This window comes from Caretta caretta, chromosome 12 (genome assembly GCF_965140235.1).
Source record: "Caretta caretta isolate rCarCar2 chromosome 12, rCarCar1.hap1, whole genome shotgun sequence".
Taxonomy (NCBI): domain Eukaryota; kingdom Metazoa; phylum Chordata; order Testudines; family Cheloniidae; genus Caretta; species Caretta caretta.
The window spans coordinates 10293860-10307647 of record NC_134217.1 but is presented as its reverse complement, the minus strand read 5'-3'; the positions used below and the strand labels follow the sequence as shown (position 1 = coordinate 10307647).

General features: G+C 46.4%; 1 protein-coding gene across 1 annotated transcript; it reads left to right on the top strand.

The window, feature by feature from the left end:
• Window positions 1-6219: 6219 nt before the first annotated feature.
• On the top strand, window positions 6220-9281 carry TMEM30B (transmembrane protein 30B). Its single transcript, XM_048816811.2, has one exon. The coding sequence runs from the start codon at window positions 6256-6258 to the stop codon at window positions 7321-7323; it is 1068 nt and encodes a 355-aa protein (XP_048672768.1). The 5' UTR covers window positions 6220-6255; the 3' UTR covers window positions 7324-9281.
• The last annotated feature ends 4507 nt before the right edge of the window (window positions 9282-13788 follow it).

Below are 13788 nucleotides of genomic sequence, written 5' to 3'. Positions count from 1 at the left end.
GTGAGCCAACAAAGTATCGACAGGGGCCTTTGCAGTGGAGGTGGGGTCGCCACCGAGTATCGCGTCCAGCTCTTTGTAGAACTGGCAACTCGTGGGCGCAGCACTGGAGCAGCGGTTTGCCTCCCGTGCCTTGTGGCAGGCAATCCACAGCTCCTTCACTTTTACCCTACACTGCAATGTGTCCCAGTCATGGCCCCTTTCTGTCATGCATCGTGAAATCTGTCCGTAGTTATCATAATTCCTACGGCTGGAGCGCAGCTGGGACTGCACAGCTTCCTCTCCCCAAATGCCGATGAGGTGACTTGCCCCAGGTTACCCACAGGCAAACCAGGAATAGAATCAAGGTCCTGAATCTCAGGCCACTGCTTCACCCACTAAGACACACTGCCTTTCTTTTTTCCTTATAATGGCTCTCTGTGCAGCAGTGAATTTAATGGATTTTTATCTGAAAACACAACACATTTATAAGAGTTCTGTCCTATAATTCAAAAATAGGCAGACTATTTATTTGTAATACTGTACAACACTGCTATTAACAGTACGTTGTGCAATTGTCTTTCCAGTGTAAGTCTTTGTATTCTAGCTTTCATCCCAGACTGACTTTTCCAGCCCCGTTATAGCCACTTAAACACAGAGGTCAGGAGCAAAAACACTGACAGACTTTTAACTAGAGAACTGAACTGGGATCTTACAACAACTCCTTCTTTTCAAACGTACACTAATTTTCCTTAAAAAAACAAAACAAAAAACCAACTATTTGAATTGACAGGTTTCAGAGTAACAGCCGTGTTGGTCTCTATTCGTAAAAAGAAAAGGAGTACTTGTTGCACCTTAGAGACTAACCAATTTATTTGAGCATAAGCTTTCGTGAGCTACAGCTCACTTCATCGGATGTAATGTAATCGGATGCATCTGATGAAGTGAGCTGTAGCTCACGAAAGCTTATGCTCAAATAAATTGGTTAGTCTCTAAGGTGCCACAAGTACTCCTTTTCTTATTTGAATTGAGTAAACTATATGAGCGTAAGAGGAAGTCACAGGATCTGGACTTTGCCCTGCTATTTTGTTAGCAGGAAGTAACACTGGAACATGATTACTGTTATTTTATGAAGCATGTCCTACTAAATTCCTTCTTTGTATTGCAAGATTAGTCAATATGGGAAAACACAGGGGTTTACTATTCCTGGAAATGACACATACAGACATGCCCCCCACTTCTCCCGAAATTTTGGTGATAAACTATGGTAAAAAGAAAACAAACCTTTAGAAATTATACAAGTGATTTAGTACCCACTGAAACAGCAAAATGCATCTTAAGTGACAGTTTCTATTGCCCACCAGGATATGTGAATGCAGTACTCACTAGTACGTTTAAGGCCGATAATGTGCATGAATGGCAGTGTGTACCCATCAGAGTGTATGACTGCGGTAGCAGGAAATCTTTTTTTCACAGTGAAGTAGTCTGGGAGATGTTTTAAATTGTTTTTTATTTGACAATCAGTGTCCCTAATTTGGTTTTGTTCTGAAAGGAGTTATCTTAATTTAGAAATATAACAGAGTTACTGTTATGACAGAATGAGTGTTTCTTGGCAAAAGATCTGCTTTTTTATTACTCGAAGAAATAACACAGGGCAAGGGACCACAAGAACAAGTGGGAAGGACCGTGTCGGAAGTAATTCAGAGAGAATGTCAGGTATGTCTGTTTTGTTGCTTCTCTGAAGCCTTGTCTACAGCAGGGAATTTTTACCAAAAAAATCCCATTGTAAATACACAGGTGTGGATAGGACTTAATGTAGATAGCTCTCTGGCATTAGTGATACAGCGCTGAAAAAGGTGGCTGGAGTCAGAAAGCTGTCTATACTGAGTTCCCGCCTTTGCAAATGCTTGTGTCACAATCAAGTGCAGTGTAGTAACAGCTTGAGAGAGAAAGTGTAAATGTAACCACAACAGGAGCTAAATTGCCCGTGTACTCTCTTTCAGCAATAAAAAGACATGGACCTTTTGTTTAACGAACTTGTGCCTGTACATGCTAGCCCACCAATAAACATACTGTGAGGTCACGAACCGGAGTTTCGTAGCTACCTAAGGGCAAATCTACACAACAATGAAATCTGCGTCAGGGGACCCAGGCACTATCTAGCTGCCCTCAACCCAGTTCAAAAGATTGTAAAGAGAAGCGACTTTAACTGTTTCATAAAAGACTAAAATCTTGAATATATCATTCAACATACTATCATGGGCAGGAGACTATCAGTTTCCCCAGTGGGCATGTCAGAGACCACCTTAACCTTTCTAATAGACATAAGTCACACTGCAAGCTGCTGCACTTCAGCACCAGGCATATTGCCAGCTGCCACTGCCCCCCCACATTCACTCTCCTCCTCCTATCCCTCCAAGGATACTACCAGATGCCATGATCAACATCCCCCATGAATAACAGGTATGTGGATTACTTGCACGTAAGTCCTTATGGGTATTTGGTGCTTCTAAGCTGCACCCACATGCTTGAACAGACCTTAGGCCCACTGCTAGCTCCTGTGCTCATGTGTCCTGATGAGGTGTTAACTAGGATATGTCCAATAAATTGGAAATGCTTTGTAACCTTATCATTTGATTTGATAGTAACTATAGTGTTTGATGATAACTGGTGAGTCCCAGAAGTTAGTTGTATGGCATCTAATTTGTTTAAACCATTTTTCCCACTCAGCATGTGAAACATTCCTAGCTGTGAAAAAGTGGAATGTGGGAATGATTTCTATTAAGCATGTTTTTTCACCCCTGAACAGCCCTGCTTGCAGGTAGAGATGGAAACATTTCTTTTGTACACAATAATATCACTGAAACAATAGCTCCCTCAGTAAAAAAATTAAGCTATTTTTCCAGATTTGGAAACTAGTAGTAACAATCTCATTTTATCCATTGCCAGTCATGCCTCCTATTTTCCTGGCTGAATGTTGGTAATTTTAGATACAAACATGCCCAATGTTTCTAATTAACAAAAAACATACAATGCCTTTGACATCATTAGTTGTTAAGGTGTTAAAATACTGGAATTGTGTTTCTATTAGGGTTCCTTACCAAGCTATTTGTGGAATTCCCCTTAACTGTTTGCAATATAAGCAGTGCATTCTCAGAGTAGTACCCAAACCTGAAAAACACCTTTTTTGAGCCTTGCATAAAGTCAGCCCTAGATAATCAATATTTGAGTTTGAATGACCTAAGTATTAAGGTAGCAGGCTGTGCTATGTTTGCAAATAGTGAGCAGGACTGTCCTACCATGGTGTGCTGGGGTGTGTATAGATTTTGGGCTGGACTATTTATAGACAGTTTGCTATATGCTGTGTGTATATGTAGACACTATGCTGAGCTGACCAGATGCCATGCTAGGTGTATATGCATTTGTGTATATTGTGGTAGGATGGATTGCATGTGTATAGATTGTGCATTAGGCTGTTTACATATAATACGTTACTTACCTGTGTGTAGATGCTTTGCTGGCTGAGTGTAGATACTGCATCAGGATGGGCTCTATGCATTTGTGTGTATGTATCCTGCAGGACTCTGCATGTTTGTAGATACACTGCAGTACTGCATGTGTGTGCGTACAGAAGGTCTGCAGGGCTGGTCTGGGTTGTGTGTGTGTATCTTATTGTCTGTGCAGAGATGACTGGCTTGACTGGGCTGGTGTGTGTGTGGATGGCCTGCAAAACTGGGCTGGGGTGTGTGTATCTTATGTTCTGTGTGTGTATAGATTTAGTCCTGAGGGCATTCTGCGGCAAAATAATAAAAATTCTGCACACAATATTTTAAAATTTTGCAAAATTCTGCAAATTTTATTTGTCAAATAAATGTGAAGGTTCCAGCATGGCACTGGGGAGCACAGGCCACTGGCTGTACAGAGGTGGGAGATCACTGTACTGCTCCCCCCCGGGACACAGACTCAGCAGTGAGGCAGCACCCAACTCTGACACAGTGCAAGGACTGGGCCTGCCCCAGAAACACCTAAGGGCCCTGCCCCTTTGTGCCAGGTGCACCAGTGTGGGTAGGCAGGCTCAGCCCGGCAGGATCCAAGTGTGGAGGGGCTTAGTATGGTGGGATCCAGGTGTGGGTTGAGATGGTTCTGTGTGGGGCAATCTGGGTGCGGGGGGATCTGGATACACAGGGGCTTGTTGGGGGGGTTCTGGGTGCAACAATAATGGTACTCTGCAGGGGGGGTCCAGATGAAGGTGGTTGGGGCTCAGCAGGAGGGGTCGGGGGGGACAGAGCTCGGTACAGGAGTCTGGGTGTGGGGGACTCAGTGAGGGGTCCAGATGCTAGGGGAGTGGGGCTCAGTGGGGTGGGGATCCAGGTGCAGCTGGTTGGGGCTCGGTGGGGTGGTGATCCATGTGTGGGTGGCTCGTCGGGGTAGTCCAGGTGCAGTGGGAGTGAGGCTCATCGAGGGGGGGTTCTGAGTGTGTATGGGGAGATGAGGCTCAGCAGGAGGGTCTGGAAGGAGTCTGGATGTATGGGGGTTGGGCAGATGGGGGAGCAGCTCCCTGTACAGAGATCTTTCCCCCTGCAGCTGAGGAGCGATGGTTGTAGAAAGTGTGTTGTGGGGTGAGAGGGGAGTTTTGTAGAGCTTCCTGTAGCTGCGGGAGAAATCTGGGGTGTGTCTGACCCAGTCCCAGATGCCATGCAAGGGAAAAGGAAGTCCCGTGCTCCCCAGCCCAGCTGGGACTAGCAGCTGAGCCCGGCGGAGGGTAGGAGCCACCCTTCAGGTCTTCCCCAGTCCCATCCCATGCCCCACTGTGATTTACCTCTCTGCGTGCTGCCCTGGGCACCTGAAATATACTGCTGGGGAGGGTCGCATGACCGCTCTCGTGGCTTCCCTTGGCTTCCCCATCAGAAAGTCATTTTTCTGCAGGGGACCTAAATTCTGTGCATGCGCAGTGGTGCAGAATTCCCCCAGGAGTAATAGATGCAGGGTGGGTTGTGTGTTGATAACGCTGATTTGTGGCTGCACTCCATTTTGTGGTGGTGTTAAACAAATTAAAGTGGGTACAGGTTCGCTCTTCATTCACAAGAAGTTCAGCTGGGCAGGAGACTGGGGCCAACCTCTCCCTTGGGCTCGATGAGACCCTGTCCTGTGGGGCATGTATGTGTGCGTGAGAGCTAGGCTGTATGGGATGCTGCTGTGGAGAGTGTTGTCGAAGACATGAGCTCTCCCCTGGCCTGCTTGGAGGGGTTTGGGGGGCAGCTATTCCAGAGAGCCGGGCTCTCCCTGGGCTGTATGGGACCCTGCCCAGGGGGGCACTGTTGAAGAGCTTAGCTCTCCCCGGACCCTGCCTGGGGGGATGGAGGCTAGGCCAGAGAGCTCTCCCCAGGCTGTATGGTACCCTGCTCAGGGGAATGATACCAGAGATCCGGGCTCTCTCTAGGTTCTATGGGACCATGCCCGGGGGACGCTGTCAAAAAGCCAAGCTCTCCCCTGGACTCTGGCTGGGAATAGGGCAGGGGGTGGCTATGCCAGGCTCTCCCTGGACTCTGTGGGACCATGCCCTGGGGACGCTGTCAAAGAGCCAAGCTCTCCCCTGGACTATCCCGGACCCTGCCTGGGAATGGGGCGGGGGTGGCTATGCAGGGCTCTCCCTGGGCTATGGGACCCTGCCTGGTGGTGTGGGGCAATGACAAGGAAGGAGGCTCTCTCTAGGGTTGTATGGGGCCCTACCTAAGGGGCAGTGCTGGAGATCAGGACTGCCTGGGGCCCTGCCTGGTGGGGGGGCAATGACAGGGAGGGGGGCTCTCTCCCGGGGCTGCCGGCGGGGGTCTGCCTGGCGGGGGGGGGGGGGGGCAATGACAGGGAGGGGGGCTCTCTCCCGGGGCTGCCGGCGGGGGTCTGCCTGGCGGGGGGGGGGGGCAATGACAGGGAGGGGGGCTCTCTCCCGGGGCTGCCGGCTGGGGTCTGCCTGGCGGGGGGGGGGCAATGACAGGGAGGGGGGCTCTCTCCCGGGGCTGCCGGCTGGGGTCTGCCTGGTGGGGGGGGGGCAATGACAGGGAGGGGGGCTCTCTCCCGGGGCTGCCGGCTGGGGCCCGGCCGGGTGGGGGGCAGCCGGCGAGGCCAGGGACGGGGTGGGGAAGGTGGTGTCGGGGAGCCCTGGCCCGGGCGGGGCCGGATGGCGGGCCGGCGGCACCGCCCCTCACCTGGCCGGCGCAGGCGGGGCGGGCCGGTTCTTCAGCGGGCCGGGCCGGAGGCGCGCCCCAGCGGAGCCCGGGCACCATGGCGGCCGCCGCCGCCGCCTCGCCCTGCGCGGAGCCGGCCGGCCGCAACAAGCCGGACAACACGGCCTTCACGCAGCAGCGCCTGCCGGCCTGGCAGCCGCTGCTGTCGGCGGGCACCGCGCTGCCGCTCTTCTTCTGCGTGGGCCTGGCCTGCCTGGCGCTGGGGCTGGGGCTGCACTTCTCCTCGGGCACCATCCGCGAGCTGGAGCTCGACTACACCGGGGCGCCGGGCAGCGGCCACGGCTGCTCCCGCTGCGCCAACGCCAGCCGGGCGGCCGGGGCCGAGGCCTGCACCTGCTCGCTGCGCTTCGAGCTGCCCGAGCGCTTCCCGGGGCCCGTGTGCCTCTACTACGAGCTCTCCAACTACTACCAGAACCACCGGCGCTACAGCGTCTCCCGCGACAACCGGCAGCTCAGCGGGGACGCCGCGGGGCTCCGGAGCCCCGCCACGGAGTGCAGCCCCTTCCGAACGGACCCCCGGGGCCTCCCCATCGCCCCCTGCGGGGCCATCGCCAACAGCCGCTTCAACGACACCTTCGCCCTCTACCACCTGGCCAACGGCACCTTCCACCGCGTGCCCCTGGACAACCGAGGCATCTCCTGGTGGACCGACTCCAACATCAAGTTCAGCAACCCCGCCCTCCTCAATGGCACCTTGGAGGCCACCTTCAAGGGCACAGCCAAGCCCCCCAACTGGCCCCAAGCTGCCTACCTGCTGGACTCCAACCCCAACAACACCGGCTTCATCAACGAGGACTTCATCGTGTGGATGCGCATCGCTGCCCTGCCTACCTTCCGCAAGCTCTACCGCCGCGTGCGTGAGGGCAACTTCTCCTCTGGCCTGCCCCAGGGCACCTACTGCCTCAACATCACCTACAACTACCCTGTCCTCTCCTTCCAGGGCACCAAGAAGGTCATCTTCAGCACTGTTTCCTGGATGGGGGGCAAGAACCCCTTCCTGGGCATTGTCTACCTGGTCTTTGGCTCCGCCTGCATCCTCACTGGCTTTGTCATGCTGGCTGTGCATATCAAGTTCCAGCAACAAAACCAGATGGATGTGGAATAGAGAGATGGAGTCCAAATGCCCCCAAACTTTGGAGGAAGTTGTGCTTCAGATCCAAACTTTTCTCCTAGCATCCAGGCCTCATCCTTCTCTTTCACTGTTATAATTCTGATCTCAGTGGGTTTACTGTCAACTCTCACCACTGTAAGTGGGAGCAGAATTGGGCCTTCCGTGTCTGTAATGGGCTGAATGAAACCTCCTTCTCCTTGCCACAAAACTGGTTCAAACTCTACAGCTCCAACTTATTCAGACTGAGTGATAAGAGCATCACTTGGTGTATATCTGTGCACCTAAAGGATCACTGTCAGATTTTCTTTTTGCCTAACACAATTACCAATGTTTCTAATGACACCATAGACTTTTTTCTTTTTAGGAGTGGAAGAATTTCAACCTGTTTTTCATCCTACACTCTTTTCCTCTGTCTGGGTTTAACTTCTGTTTTTCTAACCTTTTTCTACCAATGAAAGTGAAGCTTGCTAGTCTGTTTATTTATAGATTCTAGTCAATTGCATATTCAGGTTACCATGCATTAGCACAATGACCTGCTGTTTGGATTGCAAACTTTACAGTGGATTGTCTTTAAAATCTAATCATATCATTTAATAATCTTAACGTTTCCAGTAGATCTGACAGGATTTTTACAGGACCTGTATTTGAGGCCTAAGTTATTGGTGCCTTTTTCTTTAAAGTAGTAAAAGGGGCATTTGGCAGTGTCTTAGAAAGACCAAAGATCAGCAAGAGACCTTTTTCACAGTGGTGAGCGCTACCATATTGCTTGAGCCCAAGGTGTAAAACACTCCCATAAAGAAGCATCACTCTGCTGGTGGTTGATAATCCAATTGTCAACTGTTTTAATTTTAAAAATACTTTTTTTCTTTAAATTTTTGAAGAGTAGGAATGTATAGTAGTCCTCAGTGAAATGGAAAAAATTGAACTGGAGCTGTCCAAAAGGATAAACTTTAAGCTTGATATTAATCCTTAGTGAGAGACTATCTTGTGAGATACCAGCTGGGTAAGTGGTAACAGTGATCCAAAACTATTTTTCTTCCCTCTTTCCTTCCTCTCACTTGAGGTCTTGCTAGTAGATGCAGAGTGACTTTACCTATAAGCATCTTCTGAACAAAATTGACTAGTGGTGGTGGAGTCCACTTATGGCAAAAGGCTCCTTTCTTTCTCTGCTGTAGATTTATCTTCCATTGAAAAGGGTAGAAGGATCTTTCCTCGTCCATATGTTCTTTTTCTAAAAGATATTGCTAAGAATGGCATTAAATAACTTTGAGACAAGAAACACTTATATGGTAATGAAAATTGGTCATCCAACTTGCTTATCTAAAATAAATAACTTAATAATCTTTTCAACCAAAACATACCCAATCATGTGTTCAAAAACAGTGACCCCAGCTAGGAGACTAGTCTGGGTTCTCAAATATGTATTTTCTTGAATGTTTATATTTTGTTTCTGTCCTTTGCTGTTTTTTTTCCCCTCTTAAAGAGTTGAGTTGACAACAAGTTAAAGTGACGGTACCTTGGGAACCATCACTTGATAGTGGCTGCTTATGAGAGGTACTCTGGTTAGCCCTGATTAGGATTCCATATTAGATGTCTGAATGTCTGTGGCATGTAGATGATCTTTAATTCACAATGTAACTGCTCCCCTTGTCACATCTATGTATATTTGAAGTCTTTGGGCAAGTGTGGAACCTCTTTTTAATTTTTCAAGTTGGGTGATTCTTACTGCAGAAAAGTTTCTTCAAACTGAATTATAAATGCAGGCTTATTACGACTTCAGAAGCAGTGTCTTTTATACCAGTGCTGTGAACTGCATGTCAGTTGAAACTTGAAAAGTTATGTAAAGACTTAACCAAATTGCTTTTAGTTCTTTGAAAATGCTTTGAAGTACACGAGTAATTGTCTGTCTGAGAAATGACTTCGCATATTAAATGACATTTTTTTCAAGTTCACAGTGGAACTGGCTCTGTGGAATGCTGTAAGTGCAAGAAAAGGCCTTCATACAAACAAATATAATAGCAGTGTGTTCTGCCTGTGGACCAAATTCAGCTCTGTTCCACCCATGCAGATACCACTGAGGTTGCAAAGGTGTAAATGAGGGCAAACTTTGTCCTTTATGTTGTTGTTAACATTATTCTTGCTAACTATTCTGTTTGAAAAATATATTTGCCCTGCAGTCTGATTCATCTGGGAAGTAGTCTGTAGGATGCGAATATACGTAACTTCATTCTTACTGTTAGGAATGCTAGCTGTCTGGATTGTGAAATGGGAGCATCACCCCGCAAACTGGTAACGCTGCTGGTTCTGCTGGTATCTCTTTAGCTTAATAACTGATGTGGATCTTCTGGAAGCCAACTTTGAGTGGAAAGGGCAAGCTCAACTTCAGTAGGGATAGTGTAGGGCTTTTTGTGGAAAGAACTCAACTACCTAAACCTGCTGTAGTCCACATGCCTTCCAAAAACATCCACAAAGTGCAGGCCAGTTGAGCAAACCTGCCTTGAGAGGTGGTGACTAGATTATGCATGCAGATGAAATGGAGGAAGACTTCATTGTAGACTGGAGGCATGATGCTTCTTTCACTTACCCTGGTGTGCATAACTCCATTGAATCCATGGAGTTCTACTCTGATGTAACCAACATAAATTAGAGTAGAATCAGAATCTCGCTGACTTATGAGAGGCAAGTCTGCATAATTTTCAGTAACTGTTACTTGTCCATATTTTGTTTCCTCTGAATAGAGGACTTCCTCACTAAAGTGTGTGTAATTTTTACTCGTATATTATATATCTTTCCCAGCATTTTAATAGCAGAGAGAGTAAAGAAATACTTTTATTTCCCATTACCACCTGATGGATCCTTTCTAGTCTAAAGGAACTGGAGGTGACTCTCCTTTCTCCTCTCCCTGCAGTCCATTTTGATAACTTTATTAATAGAGAAATCGGGTAAATAGCTCATTTCCCACATTGAAGGCATAGTTAAGAGTTTGACAATATGAATGAATATTGAATTACCTTCTAGAAAGAACCCCATTCACTTTGTAAACTTTTTCTAAAAGGAGTTTATGGGGAGACTGTCCTGTAATTATATTCAGAGTGCTTGGGGGCAGTCAAGGTCCCAATTTCTTAAAAATAGAAAACCAGGATTACTTATTCTATATGACAGCCAGCAGGTGAACTTGTAAAGAATACTTGCGACAGTTTCACTGGGTGGTGGTTTAGATCAAAGCTTATAATGAACATTTATGATGCACAATAAAAGGACAATTAAACACTGCTTAACATCTATCTTGGAATCCCATAAGGCTTTTCTTCTGTAGTAATGACAACAATTTTTAATTCACTTACAAAGCCTCTCATACTGGTAGGTCAAAGGTCAAAGCCTCTCATACTGGTAAATCAGGAAGACAAAGCCTTTCAAAGTGGTACAGTCTGGGTGAGCTTTGGTTCTTATTGGTATTCTGTTTGAAATTTAGTAGCCTTATTTCTTGTACCTGTAATTTTATGAGGAAAAGTAACTGCAGCAATGGTTTATTAGTTATCTATCTACCTGATTGCCCCAGAATATTAAGTAATTACAATTGCAAAATTGTACCCACATTTTACTTTGCAAGTGCAAAAAAGGTAATCTGCGTTTTAAAACTGAACTGATTTTTTTAGAAAATGAACTACAGTGTTCCAGTGACAGTTGTGTTAATCCCAAATTTGTGCTGATAACACAGATTGGGATTGGATTTTCAGCACAGCAATAGGTTGGTGGGTTTTTGTTTTTGAAAGATCTTAACTAAAATTCAAAACAAATTTTATTTGGAGTGTTTTAAAGTCCTCCATTAGAACGAGAAGATTTTCTTTCTGTCATTTTAAATTCTGAACTAAAATGTTAATTCTGTTTCGTGGGATAATTCAACACATGTCATCTGGGATCAATTCAACTTTATTTTGAAATTCACTTCAAAGGGTCCACTGTCAAAATAACTCCTTTCACTTGCAATACTATAAAATCTGAAAATCTAGCTATCCTGTTTATTCTTTTTCTACTTCAGGGTTTGGAGAGTGTAACTAGGCTCATAAATTTGACTTGTGCTTTATAGTTGCTTTCTAAGTCAATATCCTTTCTAGGTTTTATGAATTAACACAATGTTCTTTGTATAACTCCAGGTCATGAACTTGCAGAGAGATATTTCAGTTGAGTGATGAAAATACTCCCGATCACAGTTTTTAAACAATTACATTTTGGGGGTTAAAACTAGTTGTTGTGACCCTTTACTATGGTGAAGAGTGTGTTTGACTTCAGAAGTTGTAAAGAATGCATTTGAGGAGGAGTAGTGAGGAAAATTGATACAGGCACACTCAAACTTTCCGAGTACTGCACTGTATAGACTTGGGTGTGCATTAACTCTTAATAAAACGCTCTGAATATAGGTTTCTCTCTCTTTGATAGGATCAGTCTACCCTGCTTTTGCAATGGAAACTTCAACAAATAGGTGGAAAAGGTCAATGGTATCTCATTTCACTGTGGTGAAATACCTTGGTTTCCTCTGTTGAATTACTGGTTTTGTGACAGACTTCTTCAGAACAGATGTCACTGCAACTCCTACAAAAGAGTTCCTTCTGGTTTCTTTTATAGCGGAAGCATGCCAGTGTCACAAAGGATTATGTTATGCCAGGAACAGGGGTTAAAGTAAGGGGGAGCAGCAAGGAGCACATCTCCTCCTTTGCTAATATCGGAGGGAGAGCAGCACTCCCAACACCTGCTCCCCCTCCTACTTGGCTGGTGCTCTGAGAGCCTCTTTACTGTTTCAATTAACTCTAGCCATTAACCAGGACGTCAAGCCTTCCTCCTATAATGCTAGTAGTCACTGACAGGGAACATGCACTGGCTCTTTCACTGGTATCTATATTAAGGCTTGGTATGAAAATATCAATTACTATAATTTATTATTATGGTTCAAGTACTAGGGGTGAGGGGAGTTTATAGCTTTATCAAATTGATCGTACTTCTTAGTTAAGTCAATGTTAATGGAGGGTACAGTGATTCCCAAATGAGTTCACCAAGAGAGGAAGTGTGGAGTCTTGTTATGCTCTGATATTTTGAGGCTTGGTTTTTGACCCATCTGTGTAACATTTAAAATCTAATAGCAAAGAAAAATGCATTGATGCTACTAATTTTAAAAATAGAGGGAGAGAGGTGTATGTGTGGAGGAACCTCCAAACAAAGTAATTAATTATTAAATGTTGCTGAGATTAATCATAGAATATAAGGGTTGGAAGGGACCCCAGAAGGTCATCTAGTCCAACCCCCTGCTCGAAGCAGGACCAATTCCCAGTTAAATCATCCCAGCCAGGGCTTTGTCAAGCCTGACCTTAAAAACCTCTAAGGAAGGAGATTCTACCACCCCCCTAACGCATTCCAGTGTTTCACCACCCTCCTAGTGAAAATGTTTTTCCTAATATCCAATCTAAACCTCCCCCACTGCAACTTGAGACCATTACTCCTCGTTCTGTCATCTGATACCATTGAGAACAGTCTAGAGCCATCCTCTTTGGAACCCCCTTTCAGGTAGTTGAAAGCAGCTATCAAATCCCCCCTCATTCTTCTCTTCTGCAGGCTAAACAATCCCAGCTCCCTCAGCCTCTCCTCATAACTCATGTGTTCCAGACCCCTAATCATTTTTGTTGCCCTTCGCTGGACTCTCTCCAATTTATCCACATCCTTCTTGAAGTGTGGGGCCCAAAACTGGACACAGTACTCCAGATGAGGCCTCACCAATGTCGAATAGAGGGGAACGATCACGTCCCTCGATCTGCTCGCTATGCCCCTACTTATACATCCCAAAATGCCATTGGCCTTCTTGGCAACAAGGGCACACTGCTGACTCATATCCAGCTTCTCGTCCACTGTCACCCCTAGGTCCTTTTCTGCAGAACTGCTGCCTAGCCATTCTGTCCCTAGTCTGTAGCTGTGCATTGGGTTCTTCCATCCTAAGTGCAGGACCCTGCACTTATCCTTATTGAACCTCATCAGATTTCTTTTGGCCCAATCCTCCAATTTGTCTAGGTCCTTCTGTATCCTATCCCTCCCCTCCAGTGTATCTACCACTCCTCCCAGTTTAGTATCATCCACAAATTTGCTGAGAGTGCAATCCACACCATCCTCCAGATCATTTATGAAGATATTGAACAAAACCGGCCCCAGGACCGACCCTTGGGGCACTCCACTTGATACCGGCTGCCAACTAGACATGGAGCCATTGATCACTACCTGTTGAGCCCGACAATCTAGCCAGCTTTCTACCCACCTTGTAGTGCATTCATCCAGCCCATACTTCCTTAACTTGCTGACAAGAATACTGTGGGAGACCGTGTCAAAAGCTTTGCTAAAGTCAAGAAACAATACATCCACTGCTTTCCCTTCATCCACAGAACCAGTAATCTCATCATAGAAGGCGATTAGATTAGTCAG

What these genes read in the sequence shown, in the direction of transcription:
- TMEM30B (XM_048816811.2), top strand. Translation starts at nt 6,256, where the DNA reads ATGGCGGCCGCCGCCGCCGCCTCGCCCTGCGCGGAGCCGGCCGGCCGC.